This window comes from Xiphias gladius, chromosome 10, assembly GCF_016859285.1.
Source record: "Xiphias gladius isolate SHS-SW01 ecotype Sanya breed wild chromosome 10, ASM1685928v1, whole genome shotgun sequence".
Lineage (NCBI taxonomy): Eukaryota > Metazoa > Chordata > Actinopteri > Istiophoriformes > Xiphiidae > Xiphias > Xiphias gladius.
Window position 1 is genome coordinate 17,933,367 of NC_053409.1, and position 26,050 is coordinate 17,959,416.

General features: G+C 39.3%; 1 protein-coding gene across 2 annotated transcripts in view; it reads right to left on the minus strand.

Moving 5' to 3' along the window:
• Nucleotides 1-1,310: 1,310 nt before the first annotated feature.
• uggt1 (UDP-glucose glycoprotein glucosyltransferase 1) overlaps nt 1,311-26,050 on the minus strand; it is a 40,147-nt gene continuing 15,407 nt past the window's right edge. The window contains exons 12-41 of one of the 2 annotated variants that reach the window (XM_040137274.1): nt 25,589-25,680; nt 24,041-24,191; nt 23,112-23,231; nt 22,923-23,008; nt 22,410-22,545; nt 22,078-22,209; nt 21,536-21,700; nt 20,281-20,401; nt 19,577-19,675; nt 18,198-18,221; nt 17,522-17,616; nt 16,277-16,483; nt 15,969-16,100; nt 15,659-15,789; nt 15,447-15,542; nt 15,043-15,145; nt 14,803-14,882; nt 13,467-13,656; nt 12,385-12,543; nt 12,073-12,158; nt 11,831-11,915; nt 10,250-10,338; nt 9,917-10,021; nt 9,656-9,740; nt 5,892-6,074; nt 5,289-5,449; nt 4,990-5,104; nt 4,032-4,148; nt 2,774-2,918; nt 1,311-2,642 (exon numbers count right to left, since the gene is read on the minus strand). In XM_040137274.1, the coding sequence (XP_039993208.1) occupies nt 2,623-2,642; nt 2,774-2,918; nt 4,032-4,148; nt 4,990-5,104; nt 5,289-5,449; nt 5,892-6,074; nt 9,656-9,740; nt 9,917-10,021; nt 10,250-10,338; nt 11,831-11,915; nt 12,073-12,158; nt 12,385-12,543; nt 13,467-13,656; nt 14,803-14,882; nt 15,043-15,145; nt 15,447-15,542; nt 15,659-15,789; nt 15,969-16,100; nt 16,277-16,483; nt 17,522-17,616; nt 18,198-18,221; nt 19,577-19,675; nt 20,281-20,401; nt 21,536-21,700; nt 22,078-22,209; nt 22,410-22,545; nt 22,923-23,008; nt 23,112-23,231; nt 24,041-24,191; nt 25,589-25,680 (3,510 nt within the window). In that variant the 3' untranslated portion in view covers nt 1,311-2,622. The remainder of the gene's footprint in view (nt 2,643-2,773; nt 2,919-4,031; nt 4,149-4,989; nt 5,105-5,288; nt 5,450-5,891; nt 6,075-9,655; nt 9,741-9,916; nt 10,022-10,249; nt 10,339-11,830; nt 11,916-12,072; nt 12,159-12,384; nt 12,544-13,466; nt 13,657-14,802; nt 14,883-15,042; nt 15,146-15,446; nt 15,543-15,658; nt 15,790-15,968; nt 16,101-16,276; nt 16,484-17,521; nt 17,617-18,197; nt 18,222-19,576; nt 19,676-20,280; nt 20,402-21,535; nt 21,701-22,077; nt 22,210-22,409; nt 22,546-22,922; nt 23,009-23,111; nt 23,232-24,040; nt 24,192-25,588; nt 25,681-26,050) is intronic. The other variant, XM_040137275.1, reaches the window with a different exon arrangement.

Genomic DNA, 26,050 nt, shown 5'->3' on the forward strand with positions numbered 1-26,050 from the left:
ACCGTCCGCTGTGCTTGTCCACATCAAAACACGTCTTTATTTTTCTCTCCTTTTGCATATTTCCGTTGTAAATTCAGTGTTTCATTTTTTTCGATGTCTCTTCGCCGATCTGCGGTGTTATCTGCATCAACGCCACTTGATGGTGATGATAGATTTTAAAGTGTAGAGTGGGTACCTCTGAATTCCTGCAGGGCTCTTCGTTGTCCTTGATGGCTGCACATGGCTGCAGGAGAATGCGCACCAGTGTTGCCATGTGAAGAAAACTGAGAAACGGATGCAACAAATCAGAAAGCCCTCAAGGGTGTTTTTTTTGTCATCGAACATTCCACTTGGACACCAGATGATGTGGGATTAGTTTTGCAATAACTGCTCTGTTGGTAATTCTGGCCAGATGTCACTCAAGTCAAAAGGAAAACAATCATGCCATTGTTTTTTTTTTTTTTTTTTTTTTTTTGTTTTTTTTAATTTTAATTAATGTAATCCCTTCCTCTGTTTGTCCTTATGTTTGTAGCATTCATTTACATGTATATTATCTTATTTCCATATTGTTTATAGAAGCCATTACTTAGTTAACTGAATTTGTTGTATCAAAACCTTATTTTAAGTGATTTTTTTTTTTTTAAAGAATTGGTGTAAAAATTGAATGTTACCTTTTGTAAAACATTTTTTCAAATGGATCACAATAAAAGTCTGAAACCTTCATCGTCAACAGGATGGATTTACTGTTGGATGCATATGTGCAATACGCTTGTCTGTCTGTTGTACCCCACAGCCCTGTCCAAAGGACTCACGTCCCCTTCCATCAACAAAACCCATTATGTAAGTATATCATCCATTTATCAATTGTTTTCAATGTTTTAGCTATTTTCCATCATCCATCACTTGTCAGTATTTCAACCTTTTATCCATTACTTTTACCTCTTTTCAATTATCGATTATTCTGAGTTGTGTTTCACCTGTTTATCCCTTTAAGCTATTGCAGGTATTTATCCATTACATCTGTTTATTATAGCGCACTTTTAGCCATTTCAACCATTTATCCATAAGTTTCACATATTTATCATTACCCCTTACCTTTAGCTAAATATTTCAACTGTTCATACATTACTTTCAGCTGTCTATTTACCCTATTCCTTACTTTTAGATAACTCTTCTCATTACCCCCCATCCCCGATCTTAAACTTAAATCATCATTTTAGTACCCCTGGTCTATAATCAGTAGAGGAAATGTACACATACATTTACTAAATATCTTAAGGCAAATACCCGGCAACATGCATACAACAGTGGAAAAAAAAAAACTAGACCGCTTCTTTATTGGGAATTTTTATTTAACAAAGTTTTTCTGACGGCCAAAACAGGATGATAATGACAAATGGAAGTTAACAAAAAACAGAAAATCCAATATTTTTCAGCCCAACTCTGTCATGGCTGCTCTCTTCTTACAGTATCATAAATTCCACCACATAACAGACTCCCCCCTTTCTTCTGATTCGTACATTATCCTGCAACCCACACAAGCGTCAGACCTCCTTCCCTGAGAGTCACAGTGACATTAATAATCCACATGAAACTGGTGATTCAATTTGGTTAACTTTCATGCCAAATACCAGATGATGAGTGTAAACATCATTAACAGTTCCACCACTCATATTTCCTTCAAGTGTTGTTAAATTTAGATTGCGTACTAAACATCCCCTATAGCTTGAGGTGATCCACCACTTGACAAAATAATATATGCTGTATATGAGGCTGTGGCATTAATTTTTCAGACTTGTTCTGTTTTTTCTAAATATCTCCTGTGGGGCAGGGCAGCAATGTAATATTGTTTTACAAAATTCTGCTGCCCAAACTAAAGTTATTCAAGTTTTGTTTATGGACAACAGGAGATCATAGTTCAATGCACTGAATATCAGTTTATTTTCTGTTATTTTTGCCATAATTTCCCGTGTCGATTGATTAAAAAAAGATCTTATTCATCTCATCTTATTGAATTCAAACATTTGACCCAGCCCTAGTCTTAAAGTCTGATTAAGGCAAATTATCCACAATTTTACAGACCTTTACCTGCAAAGCAGAAATATAAACCTATCTACCTGTACTATTTACCAATTCAGCGCAAGGACTGACACCTTTGTAATTAATATTTTATCCCAGTGAGTGGCCTGAAATCCTTTCCACCACCAGATGTTTGGTTTGTCAGAAACACAACTTAACCAGCGGTGAGATTTTGTGGAGTCCACCTCCATTTGTGCTTCGACCACAGCCAGAACCAGAATCCCAATCAGTGCAAATTTACAGACTGACATCTGTTACAGGGGAAAGAAAAAATACACTGAAGAGAAAAAAAAAAAGAAAAAAAATTCATATTCATGATTGGCTTCACAAAATACATTCTCACTGCTTGCACACACGCATACAGAAAAGCCTCTTAAACCTGACCACTAAAATTCCCCTTCACAGGTTTTAAAAAGAACAAAACAGAGCATTGTTTTAACTGTCTCGCACCGTTTGTGGTCAGTCTGTCAGCAGTCCCCGAGGCATGAGAGGAGCTTCTCTTCATGAAGCAGACTCTTTAAACAGAGTCCAGTTCACTGCCTCATCACAGCCACGGCGGGATCCTCACAGCTCTATGTGAACATCTGACAGAAAGACGAAGAAGATAAAAATTGATTTGATTTATGCACTTGGCAGACAAACTTTGTTCTTGTAATTTCTCCTTAAGCTTGTATTGAACCTGAATGTGGGTCTGTCTGTTTTGAGTGTTGAGTACCTGTGTCAGGCTGCTTTGTTATGTGGTTTGCTCCCCCTTGGACTCTGGTCTGCAGGCGTTTGATCTCCTGATCGTAATCGGTCCACTCAGCCACGATCCTCACCGCAGCCTGCAACTTGGGCTCCTTGGTCATGGGGTTGTTACACTGAAATCAGGAGAGAAGAGAAAGGCGCGGATGAAATGATCACCTATGATGTTCGCAGGCAATGGGAAAACAATTAAATGGTTCTATCACTCTTCACGCGCCTCTCAAAGCCGTATTATGTAGCTTGGTAATCTCTTGACATGTGAATAGAGCGGGATGCATCACGTCGTCAAAGGTTCCACTAAGATCATTGGAGCTAAACTTCCTCATCTGTCTCCCATTTTCCACAAAAGAGCAGTTTTAAAGGCTCGAGTAATTTTAGTGTCCATTTCACTCTCTGCATGGAGACACTAAGCTGCTCCAATCTCGATGGAGATTCATGTGAGCTTGTGTGGTGGGTTTAGCACTTATTTTACTTTTTTTTTTTTTTAAATTAAATGTTTTATGTATTTTATACTTTTATATATCCTATGCTTAAGTGTGTGTGTGTGTGTGTGTGTATTTTTATTAGCCAGGTGAAACACAATAGTTTCCGCTCAGGGACAATGAAGTTTTAAGTTCATAGTTTGTAACTTCACCCAGCAGTGGCTCAAAACACAACTAAGTGGCACCAGTTTGGAGAATTTCTTTTAGTCCAGCACCAACACACGGTCTCCACAAATAAACATCGAAAAGACGCAGGAGTCCAGCTCTGTTACTTCATGTGCAGAGTAACCTGTAGGGTTTCTCTTGAGTGAACATTGCAGTTTTCAGGGTTTCAGTTCAGGGGGTGCAAATAATCTTCCTCTGTTACAACCCTACTTTGTGACTTTTTTTTGTTTGTTTGTTTGATTGTTTTAGTAGGCTCTCTTTACAATACATCTTACTCTACTGTTTACAATTATTTTATTTTTAACAAGGATGTAACTGTTTTTCAGAGTACCAAACTCTATACACCTAAATATCAACCCTTGATAAGCTTATGGAATTATTTTTTTATCCTAGGGTTTGTTTTTTTTAAAATGCGAATCCCTTAATTTATCCAAAAAGAAACTCATTCGCATACTACTCTACAGTAAGTCAATGATTTCCTCAAAGCTGGCATGTCTGCCTTCTAGTGGCTGTTAAGGTACATTGCACTTACTCTATACTAACCCTCACATGTACACACACACACACACAAACTTTTGTTACCAGGTCTATTGTCTTGGCGCTCTTCTTGGAGCTGTCGTCACACCAGGTCTCACACCACAGCCACTCCTGAGGCAGAGACTTGATGGGCACCTGGTGGATCATGTTGTTGGGCAGATCCTGAAAAAAACAGCGAGATGAAATGAACAGTGAGAACCAGGAGAGAGATGCAGAGACAGAAACCAATATTTTATACACATAAGAAATTTTAACAGCTTTTAAAAACTGCCTCTTTCATTTTAATCGCACCAGGACACGTTGTGTCAAAGCTGTAGAATCATATTTGTCAGATTTTGCTTTTTCAAAACTATTAAAATTATGACACAAATGTTAAGCAATAATGTGCATACAACCATGGGAAGAAGCATCTGCTTAACTAACACTTTCCACTCTGCATCGTCACAGTCTGCTGCCTTTACGTTTTTTGTCTGTTGTGTGGTAATGCAAGTACAATTTGGGGTGTGTGTTCAAGGCCCAGATCTGAAAGTCAGCTGCTGGACAGGGTTGAAATCACGATATGTTGGCATGAAAATCATAGAAGAGAAAACAATACGTAAACACTGACGTTATAAAAAGGTAAGATGAATTTGGATGTTTCTCTGATTTAAAAAAAGCTGCTTTTCAACAGCAACCTCTAAAATCTCCCCGATAGAAGAACGTCCTTGAACACAACAGGGAACGTCAACATAACTTTGACAAGAAATTAAGGGCAGCGAGATGTTCACTGTGATGGTTTTAAGATTTTCTTAAAACGCATAAATGAATGGAAACTACTGGAAACTAATAGTAAATTAGTCTAATAATGTTATGCTTTAGAAAATGGTAAAAAAATAGACTACACCATTCAACATATACAGCAATGCAAACTGACGAAAACTGTCTTAGTCTTTGGAATCAAATCTCCAGTGCAGTTTAAAATGACAAATGTGGACCGCCAATGAAAAGACAGACAATGACAGACCTGGTCCAGGTTGGAAAGGCTGTTGGGGTCTTGGCTGAGCCCCTGGTACTGTCCCCTGAGTCGATCTCCTGCTGCTATTTTCCTGAACTTCTTCAGGTCGACCACATACAGGGCGCTGCACAGGATCAGTGACGGTAACACGTGAAATACGTATGAAAGTATGAAAAATGGATTGGAAAAAAAAAACAACAGTCAAATCATGTCTGTGTGTGTTTAAGGGTGATAGAGTTTTGAAGTGCTGTTGACACGGGGTCTGACTCGAGTGTTACACTGCAGGTCAGCTACCACTGTGTGTGTACCTGATGTGATATTTGCGTCCAGCGAGGTGGCTCGCCCAGTAGCCAGACTTCCAGAAGCGATAGCCGTCCATCTCCCTCCGGCTCTCGCAGAATGGAGTGTATCCGTACGGAGCTCCCTCCAGGTCGAAGTCGCGCAGCTCCCTCAGGTCGGTCCGCACAATCTGCGGGAGAGGAGGAATGACGCGTAAACAACACACGAGGATCACTTAAGGGTGGCAACCTAACCATTGTTTTCTCGATTGTAGTGAAAAATTACTATCATATTTTTTCTGGAGAACAAGATGATGTCTTCAAATTGCTTCTTTTGTCCAAACAACCAGTCCAAAACCCGAAGGTGTTAAATTTACTATCAGAGAACATGAAAAAAGGTGCAATTTCCAAACTTTTTAGGACTTCATATTAGGGCCTGAAGAGTTACTGCATTAAACATACTTTCTTTGGAGCTATCAGAATCATCAACACTTATTTGCATCAGTTAAGAAAAACAGTTTCTTCATCTACAGCTGTTCCCCTGGAATCGTCACCTTATGATGTGAACAGTCAAAGGGACCAACATTTGAATATTTGGATTGCATTGGTTTCCACAGCTACGTATGCGCTAACCTGGTCAGCGTCCACGAACAGGATCTTGTCGACAGCGAGAGGAAACAGCACATCCAGGAACAGGATCTTGTAGCCCCAGATGATCCTCTGCTTTTCGGTCTGTTGGTGTAACCAGCGAGGCCACTTATACTGGACCAGCTCGTACTGGAAACCATATTCCTTTGCCATGTGGGGGATGAAATCCTGCAAGACGGTCACACACAAAAACACACCGGTCAGCGTGCGGTCTAGCAATATACCGATATAGTTTCATGCATCTGAAACCAGAGCGAGCCGTCAGCATTTTTACATCGAGACCTTTACTTCACAAAAAGCAAAAAGAGGCAATGTCCAGTGTAGTCACACATAATAAAGACAGTGATGAATAGATAGGCAATCTGATAAAAGTTTTAAAGAATCACTTGACATTTAATATTAAAATCACAAATTGGTGTTGATTTTTGCCGGTTTTCCCATGACATGTTCACACGTTACGTTTCTTCCGATTTTTAGTATGTAAAAAGACTGCAAAGGCTAAGTGCTCAGTCAAATCTAGCTCTTGAATTTGAAAAGACAGAAAAACATTGCCCAGAAAAGGCAACGACAAACGGCATATCGGTTTGAAACCACTTTAGACCTCACAGGGTGGGCAGGTAAAAAAAACTCTGGTCGGCGCTTTAAAAAACATTTTCTGTTTTCAGAATGTGTGTAAAATCCACTTTGCACTCTTCTTTGATTCCAGTGTAGGGCAGAACACAAACAGTAACCCACTGCCAAAAAAAACATTTCACCACACAGATCATCACTTAATCAATTTTAATCAATTTTGGACACTTTTGTCAACAATATGTGGAAACTGCCGTCCAACATTTCCCACATAATGTTAAATACTGTATATCAGGAGCAATCACGGGTTCAGTGTCTTGCTCAGGGACACGTCAACACGTGGACAGGAGGAGTCGGGGACCAAACCAGAAACCTGATTTTTAATGGCTCTTCATCAACTGATCCACAGCCGCCTGCTCACAAATTTAATCAAACTACACTCAGCACAACACCAATGTCTGATATTTAATACTAACTAATATTGGCCAAGTGGAACTATTTTAATATGAACGCAGGTGTAAAACAGGTTTCATTTTTCTGACATAGAATCTTACTAATGATTAAGTAGTTTTCTTTTTTCTTTTTTTTTTAGATGTGAAACTGTCATACAAAAAAGTTTAAAAATATACAAACTATGAAAAGTAAATAAAGTGTTCTAACGTTACCTTCTAAAGCTGAATTTGTCAGATATTGATGTTTTCTGTGACGTTATAAACTGTATGTTGGTTCATTTCCGGTGTTTACTTGGCACATGTGAACTTTTAAACTAGTTCCATTAACATTTCGTTGAGTTAATATTGGCTGTTAACACTATACTTTATCTTTCTTATTGCTGAATGCCGCTCCGCACGGCTAATGGGCACACAATGTGGCTATTAACAATATTACTCATCTGTGCTCTGCTGCTTCATATTGCTTTGGATGGTGACATGTAATAAATACTGGATGTTTTAATTACATTATTGCTCCAGTGTTTTGCCTCCTGTTGCTGTATGATCTGTATGCTGTCTGAACAATGCTGATTTTGTTGTAATGTTGGCATCTTACTGTCTTATGTTTGCGCTTCTTAACCAGTCACATCTACCCAAAGGACTGCAGCTGAAAACGAGCAGGCACGTTTACATTAATGTGGATGAATGTGCGTTGTCCTTTTAAATTAAGACAGTGAAATGAACTGGAATGCTTTTGCTGGATTCCAGCTGGGATAGTTTGTTTTTTAACAGAAGGCACAACTCCCTGTAGATTTTGACCCTGGGCAAAATTTCTGTTACTATGAATAGTTGAGTATAAGATTAACTGATCTCCAAAAGGCATATAGTTAAATTTTTAGCAAGATTGGTGTATTATTCTTGTTCTGAACAAGGAACAAAGGAAAGGAGCATACAAAAGTTCGGGCACTGCAAGAGATTTGAGCTCTCAGATAACTTTTACCAAAGTCTCAGACCTTAATTTGCTTGTCAGGGCTATGGCTTGTTCACAGTCACGGTTAAGAAAGGCCGGGTGATGCAAATTTCAAGGCTTTATAAAGACTCCGAAACCTTGTCCCAACTAACAGCAGCCGTGTGCTCCTCTAAGCAGCTGCCTGGCACTTTGGAAATTTAAATATTCGGTGCCCATAAAGCAGGAGAAGGCTACAAGAAGATAGCAAAGTGTTTTCAGGTAGCTGTTTCCTCAGTTTGTAATGTAATTAAGAAATGGCAGTTAACAAGAAAGGTGGAGGTCAAGTTGAGGTCTGGAAGACCAAGAAAACTTTCAGAGAGAACTGCTTGTAGGACTGCTAGAAGGGCAAATCAAAACCCCCGTTTGACAGCAAAAGACCTTAAGGAAGATTTAGCAAAGTCTGGAGAGGTGGCGCACTGTTCTACCGTGCAGCGACACCTGCACAAATATGACCTTGGTGGAGGAGTCAGAGGAAAACCTTTCCTGTGTCCTCCCCCAAAAAATTCAGTGTCAGAGGTTTGCAAAGGAACTTCTAAACAAGCCGGATGCATTTTGGAAACAAGTCCTGTGGACTGCAGAATTTCATGAAAAGAACACCTTTCCAACTGTTAAGCACAGGGGTGGCTCGATCATGATTTGGGCTTGTGTTAAAGCCAGTGGCACAAAGAACATTTCACTGGTAGAGAGAGGAATGTATTCAGTTAAATACCAGCAAATTCTGGGAGAAAACATCGCACTGTCTGTAAAAAAAGCTGAAGGTGAAAAGAGGATGGCTTCTACAACAGGATAAAGATCCCAAACACACTTCAAAATCCACAATGGACTACCTCAAAAGGCGCAGGCTGAAGGTTTTGCCATGGCCCTCACAGTCCCCTGACCTAAACATCATCGAAAATCTGTGGATAGACCTCAAAAGGAGCAGTGAATACAAGATGGCCCAAGAATTTCAGAAAAGTAAAAGCCTCTTGCGAGGAAGAATGGGCAAACGTCCCTCAAACAAGAACTGAAAGACTCTTAGATGCTACGAAAAAGCGTTTACAAGCTGTGATACTTGCCAAAGGGGATGTTACTAAGTACTGACCACGCAGGGTGCCTAAACATTTGTTTCAGGCCCTTTTCCTTTTTTGACATTTTGAAACTGCAGAAGATGGAAATAAAAAAGTAATCTTGCTTAAAATATTAAAGAAACATATCATCTTTAACTTTATGCCTTTTGGAAATCAGTTAATCTTCTACTCGCTTAGATATTCACAGTAACAGAGTTTTTAAACTAAACTTTTTCATGCCACTTTAAATATTCAAAGCAATCCTTCAAACTGCAGCCACTGCTGGAGCCTCTAGGTAACGGTCTGAGTGGGAATCTGGGTTTCAAAACCAAAATCACGAATCAGTTCCTTCAGATATCAATGTGTATTACTGTCTTCTGACTTTTACAAAAGTCACATATTGTTATCTGGAGGATAATGAGGCCTAGTATCTAAAATGATAGTGAAAATACTAAAAAAAAAAAATCAATGATAATGATGAATGGAAGTGTAAGCAAAGAATTTTTCATTTATCAGGAGATTTTCTTCTAGCAGAGCATTAAAATCTCGTCCCTGCTGGATGTTTCACCTTGATTTTCAGAACTCCTTTTTGAAGAGAGAAAGCTGCAGCTGTCAGTGAAAATCTCCACATCGGTGATGAGATGCCAGCTGATTTTTTAAAGTAACACCCATTTGGGGGGGGGGGGGTCCTACCTTGAAAGCCGGGGACAGGTAGTTCTTGAGGAACCAGAACTTGACGGGAGTTTTGGTGTTCTTCAGAACTGACAGCATCATAATCCTGAGAGGGAAGAGGAATAAAAAGACTGGTGGCAACAGAGCTGGGAGACCAAATGTGCTAAAAATCAATACAGTCTTTTTGGGCACATAAGAAGTAGGGATGCTACTTTTTTTTTTTTTGAGAAATTTGATGTCACAGTCTCCTTTTCTTTGACTGGTCACATCTCTGAGACTAACCTGAGGAACCTCTCATACAGATGCCCCGAAGCCACGGAGAAGATGTTGATCACATTGTCTTTCTCCTGCTTTGGCTCGTCCATCTTTCCTCCACCTGTAAACCCTCTGACAGGCAAAAGACAAATAAAACAGGTGACTTGACAGTTTACACATATCAACTAGCTCACAATTGAGAAGCCAGAATGAGAGGATATCTGATCTTTTTTCTTGAAAAATGACTCAGAAAATTAATAATTTAGAAAAATTGTTGAAGATTACACTTCTGTCAATCGACCAACTGATGAACTGACTAATTTCAGGAGCGGTGGCAGGTTCGCTGAACCAAAGTCGTACCTGGTCAGAGATTGCCAGAAGCTGGTGTCGTTTTCCTCGGTCGCATCACTCAGCAGCTCCTCATTGAACTTGTCTGGTTTCTTCTGGACCTGATCAATATGCAATTTTAAAATCAATACGTGAAACAACCAATAGGAAAGGTTCTGGGAATGTTACTCATTCAGTTAGTTAGATTTCTTTGTAACAATTCTTTTACATTTCCATTTTAAATGAAATTAAAATACATTAAATTAAATCATATTAAATAATGTATGTGATTGTGTTTTTCTTTCCTTATGGGTTGGAGTTTTGTTTGTCTTTGTTCTGCTTCTTTATGTTCCCTTTTTTGTTTTTGTTTTAGTATGGTTTGACTGTTGCTTGCACACATGTATGTGTATATGTTGTAATGGATATGATTTTTCTTTAAAAAAGATCATCTAGCCCTGATTTTAAGGAGGACCAAACCTGACTTATTTGAAAATGATTGAAATATGGTAAAATAAAATTCATAAATATAATCTATACATATACAGAGAAAATGTTAAAGACCTACTGTAGGGGACAGATGTTGTGTCACAGCGACTAGTTTGAATGATTCCGCCTGATTACCTTTTATTATCTTTTTGAAAAAAAATTAAAAAAAATAAAATAAAAAATAAAAAAAATAGCCATCTTGGCTACTGGAATAGTAAGAACTTGCTAAATGTTCAGAACTAATTAAACAAGATGTCAGTTAATTGTGGTGTTTGTCTGGAAAGTTTCAGCTGTGATTACACTGGACACAGAGAACTTAAACTACATGTTGTGACGTAGATCCACCAATATGAATCTGAACTACGTACACTCTCATTGTTTATGTACAAGGACGACATATTAAAGCCTGTATGTGTTGGATTTGTGAACTTGACTTTGGCAACTCCTAGTGGTAGCAGCAAAAAAAGACAATGTGGTAGACAGCAATGTTAGATGATATAATCACATAAATATTCTACGTGCAATCAAAAGTACTGAGCAACACCCTCGGAGAAAAATCCTACTCTAGGAAAATAAATTCTGCTAAAGCAAAACTGTGTCCTGAGTCCATGGAATCTGGACTACACATCTATATTTTGACCGCTGCATTTATTTATTAATCTATTTAATTTTTATTAATGTATTCTCTCTTTCACTGCATTTCCAAATTAGTCAGATTTAGTCCTCCATATGCTACAGCAAATATGGAGCCCCTGTATCAAAAGTTAAACATTATAAAAAAGCAAAGAGGTGATTTTAAAAGGGTGTCTATAATGTGGCGACCTCCATGACATGTAAAATTCCCAATTAAATGTATAACTTCACCCATGTAAGTTATGCACTGACTGTATACGTTCTGCATTACGTAAAAGGCTCAACACAGAATGGAGTCTGTTCTGCTCATTAAAATTTATGAGCTGAGAAATCGAGGCGACTTGAAATGTTGCCACTCTCTCACCCTCCTGGATTTGGTTTTATTTATTTTGGGGACAAAAATTAAATCAGCTAAATGTGTTGAAGGGCATACTCCTATCGCTATTTCCATGCTGCTCTGCCAGACAGTCATCACTTTGTCACAGGTGAACTGACCTTGACTTTAATGATCCGGCTCTTGAAGTTGTTCAGCACGACTATAATGTCATCCGAGTCTGCGGGAGAGTCTGTGCCATCGTGGCTGCAATATGAAGATGGAAAGGATAAGAAAAGTATTAGAACAGAAAGTTTACAACTAATGTTTAAATCCAAGAGTAAGAGCATGGGCTGAATTTAAAAACCAATAAGACATTTCGAGGATTCTCTGACACAATATAGCCAACTCTCCACGTTCTCACCTGTAAATCTTGTAGATTTCATCAGAGCGTCCTTTCCTGAGCTTCAGAATCCAGGCGCCTGGGTTGGCCTTGAGCTGAAAGTAACCCTAAAGAGCAGAACACAGTATATTTGCAGTGTGTGCGGCTATAAATATTAAGGAGAAATCCAAACAAACAGTGAAGAATGCACAACTTACCATCCGAGAAAGCACCAAGAGATACTAAGAACCGATAACAGTTGGCAAAGTTGTTTGTGGTTCAGCAACTTTTTGCTCTAAGGTGTTAAAACAACAGGAAGAGAGGATCAGAGTTTAAACCTGTACTGTAGCTTACCAGGTTTGCCATGACGATAGTGTCCACTATGACCGGCTCTGAGGCGGTTCCCAGGGTGAACTGGAGCCCACGTGGCGGCTGGCCTGAGCTGACATCAAAACAATGGCCTTCCAACAAAAGATGCTCCAGTTCGTACTCCGCTGCTACAATATTCTCCACCTGCAATCACCAGAGGAGTTAAGATAAGTAAACAGTATTTTGTGCAGCTCAATGTCAATGTTGGTCAAGGTTGTCAAGACAAGGGGGATGAAACTCTCCAAAATCCTCAGCACGTTAACAAAAATGGAAGGAATTTCAGGAGAGAAAACTCAAAGAGAGATCACATCTCTTGGGAAGACTGTGGGTACAGCAGGAGGCAAAGACAAGTAAAAGACAATTACAAAATAGTTGTTACAATTGATAGAAATACACGGCCTAACAGGAATATTATTAGGAACTGCACAAAAATTACTTGGCTGCTAAACCTTATGTGTCACCTTATAAAAACCCCTCCTGAGGGGAATAATGATGAATGCTTTTCTTTGAACTCACCGTTTGACTTGGAAAACTGCACCATCCTAAAATAGTGTGGCAGTGTCAAGTTGGTACAACTTGTCTAGTCCTTAACCCAAAGTTGACCCTTAATATCTTAACGCACACATTAATAAAACCCTGATAGAGAGACAGAACTGTTGTCCTCTTCATATGGCAAACTGAAAGTTTTCTTTTTGGTGTAACTATTTACTATATTGCAAAGGAAAGCTGAAATAAAATATAAATTTATGACGAGAGAAATATAAGACCTTCACCTGCTCTCCCAATAAAGCCAGACTACCTTACCTTCAGGTAAAAGAAAAACTACACTGCCCTCCCCATTTTCTAACCCCCTACCTGAATATTTTTCATACAGTCTTTTAGACAAATAGATTAAAAATAAATCCAGTGAAATCAGTTCGAAATCTGAGTAAGGGGACCAGGTACGTGGAAGCAGTGTTTCAACACTGACTGAGATTACTGCTGGAAATGGGTAAAACAAAAAGCATTGTGAGAAACACTTTTAAATATTTGCCTGATCGAACACAGAAGCACGGATTTCCCTTTACCTCCTCCAGGTAGATGTTGTCCAGGTCGTATCGCGTGTGCACAGACTCGACCATCCAGCTCTCAGGAGTGTTGAGGTTCAAGGTGAAGAGTGGAGACTGAGGCATGTCCAGGAACCTGGCCATGGGGCCGGGAGAGAAACTACTGTCACTCTGAAACATCACCTCCGGCTCCAACACGTAACGGTAAAAACTGGAAGAAAACACAGGGGAATCGCTTGTTACACAAGCAGAAACTAATTCTACTTCCAGTGCAGGTGCAGCAGTGGGAGTCTTCAAGTCCTCAACTTCCATTTAGTGGATGGTTGTCATTGTTAGTTTTTACAGATTTTTACTGAAGTATATAAGATTTTCTAAAAGGAACAGACTGGCTTAACATGGTAAGCACCAGCATTAATAAGTGTACTCTGAAATAAAATTTTGACAAAACAATCCCAACTCAAGGTTCACTCACCAGCTTTTTCCAGAGCTTTCACCATATCACACAATATCAAAAGGCTGCCGGATACAGGTGAGAGCTCAGGGAAAAAGGCTAATAAGAGAAGTCCTAAGCTGCGGAGTTTGCAGGTCTACACATCCATCTCCGTGACTACTAAGTAAAATCCATCCAACTCCAAGAAGATAATATTACATGCTTGAAAGGTCAGAAAGAAAAAAAACAAACTTTTTCCAACAGTTTTGAAATCATTTTCAAAATGATTTTATATTTTTATCCCCACACATCCTAAAGCTATGTTTCCTGCTGCAAGAGGACAAACATCACCACAGTTCGGTGTAAACAAGGTCTCCTTGTGATGCTTCTGGCAATAGGAAGTTAACAGGAAAATGGGAATAAAATGAAAATGTGCTCTAATTATGCAACAGAGTCCCTATAAATCAGTAAAAAATAATAAATTATTAAAACTGGAGTGTGAGCACAGTCAGTGATATTTTTAAAATATAAACTTCACCCAGATTAATATTAATAAAGATATTTTAAACTCCATTTTGACTGGTTTTTAATAATGAAAATAAACATTGATATATTTCCGGATTTTCCAAAAAAAAAAAAAAGCAACCAAAAATAATGAGCCTTAAGCTCACGATGATGCTTACACACTTGTAGTACGGTTGGACCAAATTGTAATTGAAGTCCTAACACTGGCAAAGATCGAAGCACTCTGACAACAGAGCTATACAGAATTACGATATTTTAAGGTCAGTTCAGTGCCTCATTTAAAAAGGAGAAATACACTGTTTAAATGAGCAGAAAAACCAAGGTACAGGACATACAGGTGGGTAGATGTACTGGTGTAACTAGGATGTGAGGTTTGAGTATTTGACAAGTTTGCGTCCTTACCTCTTGAGAGGCATTTCTGACAGTTTGGATTGGCAGTTCATGAAAACCCGCAAGTTGATGTTTACCAGCTGCTTCAGAACCTTTAGGTGTCGAGGGGGAGGGATGTTAGAGGGGGCAAGAAAGACAGGTTAGAAATACCATGTGGACAAGGTCAGAGGGAGGTCAAATAAATCAACTGGACTGATCAGTAACAGACAGAAAAAGATAATCCAGTCCAACAGGGAACCACATTCAGCCTACCAGTAGGAGAGGGGCAAGCTTTTGTGCGTCCCTGGTTACTGGATCCACTACGGCAACAACATCGAAGTACACGTCTCCCTCCTTAGGACGGATCTTCACAGCACTGCCAAAAATCAGCAAATCAATGATCAAGTCAAGTAAACACTGTGTTCATAAGTTTTTCCTGCTGTCTGCAGAGGAAATATTGACTTTAAAGATTTTTTGTATTTCCTATGAATTTTAAGGTGAAAATTTATATTACTCTTGGATAGGTTTATTCAAATATTGGCCTAACATTTTTTTTAAAGAATAAAAAGCAAAAACAGGTTTTTTTTAATTTTTTATTAAACATTCAGTGCGCAGCTTCTCGCGGGAAATAAAAGCGGCCTGCTTGTCGTAATTATATGCAAGTATTACAACTTTACCTGTAGCGGTCATCAGCAAAATCATATTCTACCCGGGCTTCTCCTTTGGGCTGAGAGGAGAGCAGAGCATCCACCTTCATCACAAGGTCGCTGGCCCTACGAGAAACCCTGCGTTAACTCACAAAAACTCAACTAAATCTGAAAATGTTACTTTGTGAGGTTCCCTGAAGGAGCCCGAGAGGATTAAAGCTTGTGGAAATGAAATAAAATACCTGTCCTCCTCGATTCCAAACTGCTGGATTTTGCTTTTGATTCGCTCTCCAGACGTCTTCAGGATGATGCTCTCCAACAGCAGGAAGTCATCCTGGTTAAACACCTCCTCCTCCTCCAGTGGACCTATGATCTGTAGGTAAGAAACAAAAGTATTGATTGAATAGCTAGTTATTTTAGGAAAATGTACACATTTATTCATGAATGCAAACTATGTGTACAACTATTCATGAACTATTTGTTCAGGATGTCCTCATATTTTAGTGCGAGTTAAAAGTTCGGTCAACAATAAGAAACAAGACTGTGACTCACTCTTCCGTTGCTGATAACTGCTCTCTGTCCTTTCTTCAGTTTGAGCACATCTTGGCAGTAGGCACCGTGGGAGAGCAGGAAGTCAAATTTGGGACCCTCATACGCACTCTTGAACAGCGACACATCCATACCCTGAAGGAGAAAAAGGTAAACTTGTAGGCAGTTGATAAAAGGGAAAATTAAGAATAAAAACAGAGTCACAAGGCTTAACGTGGAAAAAGTGTTTTAACAATAAGAACAGAAGGAAACATAATCAATTTTGAACCAGGATCTTTCACAGAAAAGCGAGGCTCTCCATCTCCCCTCACCCCGACAGCGAACTCTCCGATGTCGACACCCTTCTGCAGGGCTGTGGCGGTCTCTTCTTTAGCCATCTTGGTGATGAAGTTCTTGGCATTGTTGGCAGACTGTGTCTGCATCGCAGCCCAGATCGCTCGTGCCACGCGACTCGTCTCGGCAGACGGACCGGCTGATGGGTTGTTGATCATCCCCAGTCGGACGTTGTTGCTGGATTTCTATTGTGGGTATTGCAGGTGAGAGGTAAAACAGCGCAACAGCTAATCTTACAAAATTCATTGGTGCCAAAAAGAAATATGACCCAACTTGTTCACCTAATGAACTGTTACCTTCCTACTTTCAGATCTTACATGTTCATGATTAACTACTGTACACCTAAACTGTGATAATCTAATTTGTATGACATAGCTTGAGAGATGGTAGGGCAAGGATATATGGTTGAAATCAATACCACAGTATTAACAAGAATATTTTTCTATCATCAATTTACACTGCGTGAAGGCAAATGAATGCAAAGTCAAATATAATAGTCCCACTGATTATGAATGCAATGAACTGTGTTCCACTACGTTGCATTACATTAGACAAAGCAAAACGTAAAAGAATGGTTTGACAGGTTGGGAAAATCCGCTTATTCACACTCTTGCTAAATTATACGAGAGGATTAATACCGCTCTTACTTCTGAACGTTGAAAATGAAGTTACTAAGCTTGTTCGATTAGCATAAAGACTGAGAACAAGGGTAAACAGATCACCTGAAGATAACAAAAATTGCCCACCAACACCTCTGAAGCTGACTATGTATCGTGTGTTTTCTTTGTTAAATCCATACAAAACCTGAGGTGTTAAAAGTTGTGTTTTTTTATGGGTCGGTTATGTGTGGGATTATTTCTTGGCCAGGTGCAGTAACTTCCCAACAAAATATAATATAATGATTTTGGAGCTTAATACTGTAGGTGCTGGTAGGCATATTTTTGTTGGCTTTGGACAGAGCCAGGCTAGCTGTTTCCCCGTTTCCATTATTGATGCTAAGCTAAGCTAGCAGGCTGTAGTTTTGTACTGAGCAGACAGATATGAGAGTGGCATCAATCTTCTCATCTAACTCTCGGCAAGAGAACAAAAAAGAATATTTCCCACAATGTTGAACTAGAGCTTTAAATGATGTTGTACTTTTTAAATAAAGTTTTCTCAGAATCGTTCATTCGGACAATAATGCTTTGGAGTCCTAAGAGATGGTATAGTAAGAGTTTTTGTACCATGTGTCTGATGGCGTCATAGAGGAGCTGTCTTCCCGAGGGCTTGTCAAAGTCTCCGACCACCCAGAAGGTCACGGGACGGATGAAGCCATCATCTGACAGCCACATAGAAAGAAAGACAGGCGGTCATGATAAGTTACTGAGGTGATGCAATGCAGGCGAACTTCTGAGGCAAACCAGATAAGCCGCATTGTCTTAGGTGAAGATATGTTTAGTAAATCAGACACAAATCAACTTGGGTAGCATAGTGGGGTGTAAGACACACAAATATTATAAAAAATTAACTATAATCTTCTTATTCTTTACTCCAAATTTTACTTCCTCATCAGAACCTTCAAACTTTTTTCATTTCCAAACACAAAATCAAACTTTCAGCATCTCATGCTCCATGCAGCTACAACAAGTGGCTGCCTAATGAGCCGTCATGCTCACCTTCGGAAAGATCCAAGAAACAATGTTAGAAATTAGTACGTTAGTACTTATACTTCAGACCCTAATACACAATCATAACGTGTAAATTAGTCATTTGTGTCCTCTGAGAAATGTAACACAGATGGAGGAGTGGTGGTGGATTCACAAACACATCTGAACACTGCCAGCAATGTTGTTCACGGAAAACAGAAAAAAAGAGCAAGTGAGGAGGAGAGGGAATAACGTGGAGGAAAAGGGTGATTACCATGCCTGTTGGTGGTGGTCATCCCTGATGCAGGGAAATTTTCAAAACACATGAATAAGAGGAGGTAGAGGAGGAAGAGGAGGAGAGGACAGAAGGAGAACACATAAATAGAGTTTAGGCTTGAGGATGACTAAATTATTTTCTCTAGAAACAACAAGAAACTCGACATGTGCAACAGCCGCTTCCATTCAGGGTTTGTTTTTAGATGACCAGGTGCCTGTTCCAGAGAGCAGGTTTAACAAACTGAGCGTAACCCTGAACACTGAGTTGACTAATCTTGAGATTAGAACCTCAGAGTATTCGGTTCCAGAGCAGATGATCTGAGTAACTTCAATCAAATCTGAGTATGTTCACTCTGAGATAAGTGCGTGCGTGGTGAACGAAGAAAGGAAGAGGAAAAAAAAAAAAAAAAAAAAAAAAATCAATCATCAATGGAGTTCCCATACTGCGATTCACCACTGCACATGTAAAAGAGCAGAGCCTCCATTTTAATCCAGTGGATCTTGAAAGATTAAAGTGTGCCAATGCACGTTTATCTTTGAAAAACACAGCAACAGCAGTTGCTAAAGTCAATAAGTTTAAACTATTACATTTTATTCAGCATAGTCCACTAGACCACATCATTTAGCAGACATTAATTTCCTAAACGGATAATAAAGTGCTGGACTCTGTTAGATTAAACTTTTAAATATATTTATTCAGCTGTAACCTGATGGGGACAAAGTGCTGGGGGCAACAGAAGATGAAAATATAGATCAAACAGATAAGACACAACTTTATAGATCTATGATTGTAACCTCAAGGTCAACAGCCTAATGATTTTTGTGTTGAGCAGTTGAAAAAGCATCCAGGTTCAAACTGAATGTAAATTTTAGGATGTCTAATTTACATTTAAAAATCTTGCTCAACAGCATTTAATGACAGTATTTCAACATTTAGTAAAATTAAATACAGTAACTGAAATGTTATTAAAACCAGTTCAGACTATATGCTGCCTATATTCAAAAACTCACTTTTAAACTACATTTATTCCAGTTTTTAAAATGTGAAAGCCTTTTCAGCCGCACTATAATCATCCTCACCCAGAAATATCAGGTAATCTACAATATGATATGTTAACTATGACAGTGTGACCATCACACCACGAGTAATGATCTTATGTCTTATGTGTCTAAAGCTTCACACAGGAAACTCAGGGTTTGTTGAAGAAAAGCTGCCAGCGAGCACGTTAGGATCTGAAAGGGAAATCCAGAGTTTCCCTCATCTCAGGGTTGAAAGTCTAAAAAAAAAAAAAAAAACTAAACTAAAAAGTCTAAAAACTAAACCCACTTTCTGGAAAAGGGCCCAGAGACACACAAGACTCTCCTGCAAAATCTTACCTTTCTTAGTCATGTAGTTCATGCTGTTGGCCACAGCGGTGCTCTTCTTCTTGGTGTCCAGAGTTGAGAAGCGAGCATAATCATCTACAAAGTAATTATCTGTAAAAAGTGGGGGAAAAAAAGGAATGGACTGGAGATCATGAAGCAAATGCTGAACATGATATGATGTTTTTTTTAGACTGCAGAGATGTATACATGTGAATGATTACTAGGTGTGTAGTGCAAAGCTACCATCTATCTACTATCTATCTATAGCGTAAATTGGCAAGGCCTTCACACAGTGGAAGGAAGTCCATATAAAATTAAAGTTGGTCTGAGTTGTTTGTGGATAAAAACATAAAATGAGAGAAATGAGAAAAATCTGAAAAGCTCTGTGGTGATTTTCCATTCACTTCTGAGATGGTCCCTAAGTTCAGCTTGTCAGTTTCTGGTCTGCTGTCAAGTCTTCAAGGTGCCAGGCTTCAATGTCAGCTCATTAGTGTAAAAATAACACTTGTACAGCATCAGACAAGCTTTATCCTGCACTGAACCACTACTCTGGTAAAAAAAATAAATAAATAAATAAAAAACAAAATAAAAAACAAAAAAAAATTACTTAAATTACTGGAAATTGATGCTGCAGCAAAGACTAATTATAGCTATTATGGATGGTTGGTTTTCAGATATTTTCTTTGTATTCCTTTACATCCCTCCTGTGTACTCACTGGTGTCAGACAGGTCCAGGTATGTTCTGCTGGTTGACAGCACTCTGGGGTTGATGCGAGGGACAACGTTGGGCTGGTTCATGATGAAGTCTACAACGTCATGATCTGTTGCCAGTTCACCCTGCGAGCCGCATGAACACAGATTCAGGAGGTTGACGGACAAATTCGCGGGGGACATGCTTCACTGTTACTGCAGACCCAACAGTAATGCAGGAGGGTCCTTGTCCGCCTGCCTGCCTTTCATCCCCACAGTCACTGGTAACAAAGCCCCCTCGAGATTTAATGGCTTTTACACTGCAGATACTGATTCTTGCGCATCGACTAAAAAGTTTTCTTCCAACAAGTTTGGATTAAACATTGAAAAGGAGAAAACAGGAAGGATGACTAACACCCTGTTCGGAACTAACACTCGAATAGACACCAAATTAAACACTGCCCACTGCGCTTAAATGCCTTAGAAAACCTTTGAAAGAACCAATTCAAAGAGTTGGCTCGTCTGGGTGCTGGAACATTAAAACAGGAGAGAATGACAGATGGCATGCTCACAAAGATCCTGCCTAAAGGACGATTTATTTTATCACAACAATACTCAACAGTGTACTTGTAAAAATGAACAATTTTTCCAATAGCTTGACTTAAAAGGAAAAAAAATATCTACAGATCTTCTGCTCTTTTCCTTTCAGTGTTTAGTTTTCTTTAAATTGAACTCTGTTTTGTAGTAGATTGAACAAATTACAAAACAAAACAAGACGTATACTCCCGACTAGTATCATCAGTGTCTGCAAAGTCACAAATCAGTGAGTATGTAACCTGTTCCATTAAGTCTTACTTGAGATTAAACTACTTTTTGTTGTTAAAAATCTGCACAATCAGAATATTTCTTCAGTTTCTTGATGGAAGGAGGAGGAAACATTTTTTTTTCTTTTTTTTACAGACTATACATATGAGCAAATCAGGAGTATCTAGAAAGAACTCAATGCGTTACAGAATCCATGCAAAGTAAATTGAATTCTCATCAAATATGCACTTGTGTCTGCACACACATTCATGCAATCAGTTATTTTTTGTTTTTGACTCATCTGCAATGAAAATGGATTTTGCTTTGAAGATAAATAGAAAAAAAAAAATGAACAGTGTGTTAGCCATCAAATACACACCTTTATTGACTTTTTTTTTTTTGTGTGTGTGTGTGTGTGTGTGTGTGTGTGTGTGTGTGTGTCCCCGTCTGTGTGTTCGCGTGCGCATGCTGACTGACCAGGTAGACGGCTCTCTGGTAGAAGGTGGTGGTCTCCAGGATCTTTTGCATGGTGACTGTCTCCAGTTCGTCCGGGTCCAACTGTTCACGCTGGTAAGGTACGCCATTGTACAAGACCACAGGCAACGGGCCCACTCCTGTCTGCTCATAGTACGCCCGGCCTTCCTAGTAGAGGACACACAAAGTGGTAGTGGAGTCTTTTATTGTCTCAAAAATATAGCTGAGCACCCATGTCTAAGCAGGACCTGGAAAAGCTAATCCAAGCTTATGTATATTATCTTTTCTAACAGTGTCAGGTTTAATTTAATTATACTATTCATTGCTGTCATTGTATAAGGATCAGTTTCAGAAGATACTTTTATTCCCCTTCTTGACGAGAGTTAATTGCCTGTGTGTGTGACATTTCCTTCATAAAAACCTTACCTTTACCACAGTATAAAAAAACATCACTAATGAACAGGTAACGCTGTTGCCAATGACTGATAATACCCACATAATGATGGTAGCACCAGCCCAGTGATGCCACAGTCAACTCGGCTCACCTTCCTGTTGCTGTCATAGCTGGAGTCGGCTCCTAGGACGCTGCTGACCTCCACGTAGGGGAATCTCTTCTCCAGCACCTTCACCACATCCCCAACACTTAGCTGTCCACCAATGGGAACCCGGTTAAACATCTGAAAGGAAAAATGGAGGCGGGAAACTAAGGACAAAACTAGTTCAAAGAAAGCACAACTTCTCTGCCTGTCTATGCCGGTTTTTTAGGGGTGTCAGACTGATAAACATTATTTTATTGGACAACATTCAAGACTCTCCATGCTTGAAACTCTCTTCTCACAAGGTTGGTCATTACAGTGATGGTAAAAGGCCGACTCACCGAGATGACAGCTTCAAATGCACTCTGACTGTCCACTTCATCGCTGATGTAGTTGTAGGCACGGACTAGCGCCACACCCACATCCTGCATACCGTCTATGTCATCTTCATCTGACACCACAAACACCAACCCGATTCTAAAACACAAGCAGAGGACACATAGTTTTCCAAAACAAACTCTCATTTGTATATTGGACAGCTAAAATGCAGGGTGTGTGCCTTCTCTTTCATCAGTATTCAAACAAACTGACAATCCCAAGGTATCAAAGGTCTCCCTAACCTGCCTTAAAAAACTCCTAAATTAAAATGAATTTGAACTACACATCCCCACAGAGTGCTACTGCAGCTTCTATTCGATTTCCCTTGCTTCGGCAGTAACTGTAGAGCAATAAAAAGTATTATGTTGCTTTTTTATTGCAATATTCATCAGAAAATACACACAATGTCCAATACATAAAGAAACTATTCTAGGAGGTTTATATTCCAGCACTTCTCTGGTGACACAAACACCAACCTGAGTGGGATGTTGTTAGCATAAAACATCTCCGCAACGCTCAACAGCTCAGCAGTATTCTCCTGAGTTGGGTCCAGAATGATTACCTGCAACGCACACAAACACAAAACACACACATGCTGGTATTTCTCACACCGATTCACATCCATTTTGATTCACCTGGGCTTGATTAATCAGGCATGGACTTACCAGATTGTGAAAGTTCTTGCGGATCTGTCTGATGACTCCGGGGAAGGTTGGTCTGAGCAGCTCCTGCACGTTGTAGGGCCACGAGCTGTACCTGTGGTCCGTCTCCAGGTTGTTAATCCACTAAAAAGGAAAAGCGAATTGAATTGGAAAGGGCAGCCTGAGACCAAGAGCAGGTCAGTCACAACAAGAGATTACGATCGACCGCTGAGGGCTGGAAACTAGGGCCACAGCTAACAATTACTGTCACTGTCTGTTAATCATTCTATTATTTTTTTTCAATCAATCAATTCATTTATTTGTCCCTTCACAAGTGTCCAGGACTAAAATTCACATCTTCAAATATTGTTTGCTCTGACAGCCGTGATGATGTCCAAATCACAAGCCAGGGAATATTTGGTATATTTGCTAAATGAAAATGGTTTATCGGCCAAACTTTTTTGTTGACTGACTAATCAATAAATGGCACCACAGAAAAACTCTATAATGTAAGCTAGTATTCATAGTACCCATTTAAAGCTTCTGCAAGTTTGCAAACATGACTTCCTACAACTTCATCCCTGACCAAATTTGTTTAGTTAGCAACCCCGTTGTTGTTATTAAAACCTTTCCAAAATCAGCTAATTTTTTCAAGGATATTTTGGGCAGTTTTTTTTCATTTCATAGTAATTTCCTTTACCTAAAAAGCTACATGACCTAAGAACAGCACTAAAGTTTTCCAGGACATGTGGGAAAAATGAACGGACAGTGCCTGAAATATTGCACTATTAAAGAGTAACTTCACACCAGCATTGCTGACGGGTGTGGTTGGGCGTGATCAGAGGTGTGCTCAATTGCACCTGTAAGCCCACCCCGATGATGCGACTGTGTCCTTGAGAACACCTGTGCGCCTCTGCAGCAAGGTGAGGCAAAAGAACACGTGGTTTTCTTACACTGATGGCAGGGTTGCGGATGTCAACGGCGTAGTCGGAGTCAGAGGGCTGGACGTTGAGCTTCAGGATGTCGTGGATGTAGGGTGTCTCGATGAGCAGGGAGCGCAGACCCTCCATCACCCTCGCCTCACTGCGCAGCACCTCAAACACACTGCAGGTAAGAAGGGACAGAGGGGAATCAGTGTTTGGTCATCTAAAATAGGTGTCCATGTTTCTGTAGGCTTAAATAAGAGCATGAAACTACCAACATGACTGCTAAAATCTAATTATGTACAAGAGATATGTATACTTATTTTTTTGCATTTTTCAGTTGCCAAGTATTCTCTATAATGTGAGGTTTTGATGCTTTTCTTTTTCGTATGTGAAAGTGTATTGAATATCTCCTTCAAAACAAGAAAACTGAAGACATCACTGCAGGCTAGGAGAAATTGAAATTGTCATTTTGTTCCCACAATTATTTAACGTTTTATTGAGTAAATGATTAATCAAGAAAATAATCAGCAGAGTAATCAATGAGGAAAATAACTGTTTGTTGCAGCCCTACATTTCAGTCATTTAACCAACTAAAAAGCCAAATGTTCACCAATTATGGCTTCTTAGATTTTCTGCGTTTGTCTCTTTATATCATTTTAAACTGAATATCTTTGAATTTGGACTGTTGGTTGGTCAAAACAAGGCAACTGAAGACATCGTCGTAGGCACTCAGAACTCGAGATGGGTATTTTGCGGAATTCTTTTTTTACTTTTCACAGTCTAAATGATAAATTGATGAATCAAATAAATCGAATGAAAATGGTCTTTATTTTCAAACTTTATTTTTTTCTTTATTTTTCATTTATTACAGTTTTTTGGTACATATTCTGCAGCTCATTTGCAGGTTGCAAGACAATCATATTTACTGTAAACTTCTGTATGGTCAGCATTCTAACTTTTGATATCACATCCAGGTAACAGTTGTTTGAAACTGAACTACTCCATTTTAAAAAATCTGGTCATGTTTGGTTCGGTAAAAACCCAAAAGGATGAGCCTATGCCTAATGTTTAATTATGGACTATTAGTGTGGTTGCAGCACGCTAGAATATATTTATGTCAAATACGGTACGGTGTTTGATCAAAAGAGAATGCCACAGGATTTACATGACTTCTCGTAACTATCGATTATCTTCATTAGCAATTTATCTGCCATTATTCAGTCGTATGGTCGGAAAAAAGTGAAAAATATCTATCACAATTCCCAACGGCCCACGGTCTCATTTTGTCTGACCAAAACTGCAAAATCCAAAGATGGCAAATTCATTGGACCATCAATTATTTGACATTTTTGCTTGAAAACTGACTTAAGCATTTAATCGATTATTAAAATAGTTGCAGTTTCATTTTCTGTCAATCAACTAATCGTTGCAGCTTTGATATATAGGTTGCAAAAGATGAATGAAACGCAAACATATTTCTGTGCACAGCAGAAAAGAGATTTTACACAGCTTAGTAACCGAAAGATAACATTCTGTAAAAATATTCTATATATGACTATGATTGCATGTGTGTACCTGAAGATGTCTTGTGTGTCCAGATCTATGTGCAGGCCATTGATGAACAGGGCTGAATCCCCAGGCTGCAGGCCCAGTGACCCTTTGAAAAGCTATGGAGAGAGAAACATCAACATCCCTAAATATCCTGTTCACATCAAACCCTAAAACTCCCCATTCAACTCCAGCCGAGCAGATCGCTACGCTGTGTAGCATGTAACATCAAAGCTGGCTATCGCATAGTAAATTATATTGTAAAACTACAGACAGCAGACAACAATAAGCCGTAACGAGGCACGTAGACAGCTCCAAACAAGGGCTGACAGCTCGGTTTAAAGTCAGTCTGTTTAGAGCAATCAACACCCACACTGAACAAGTCTAATGATGAGAGAAAGGGTGTGTGAATGTGTGTGTGTGCATGGCTGTGAGAAGCTGTGTGTTTTTTTGTGTTTCTGCACAGGCAAAAGGAAAGCTCAAAGTTGT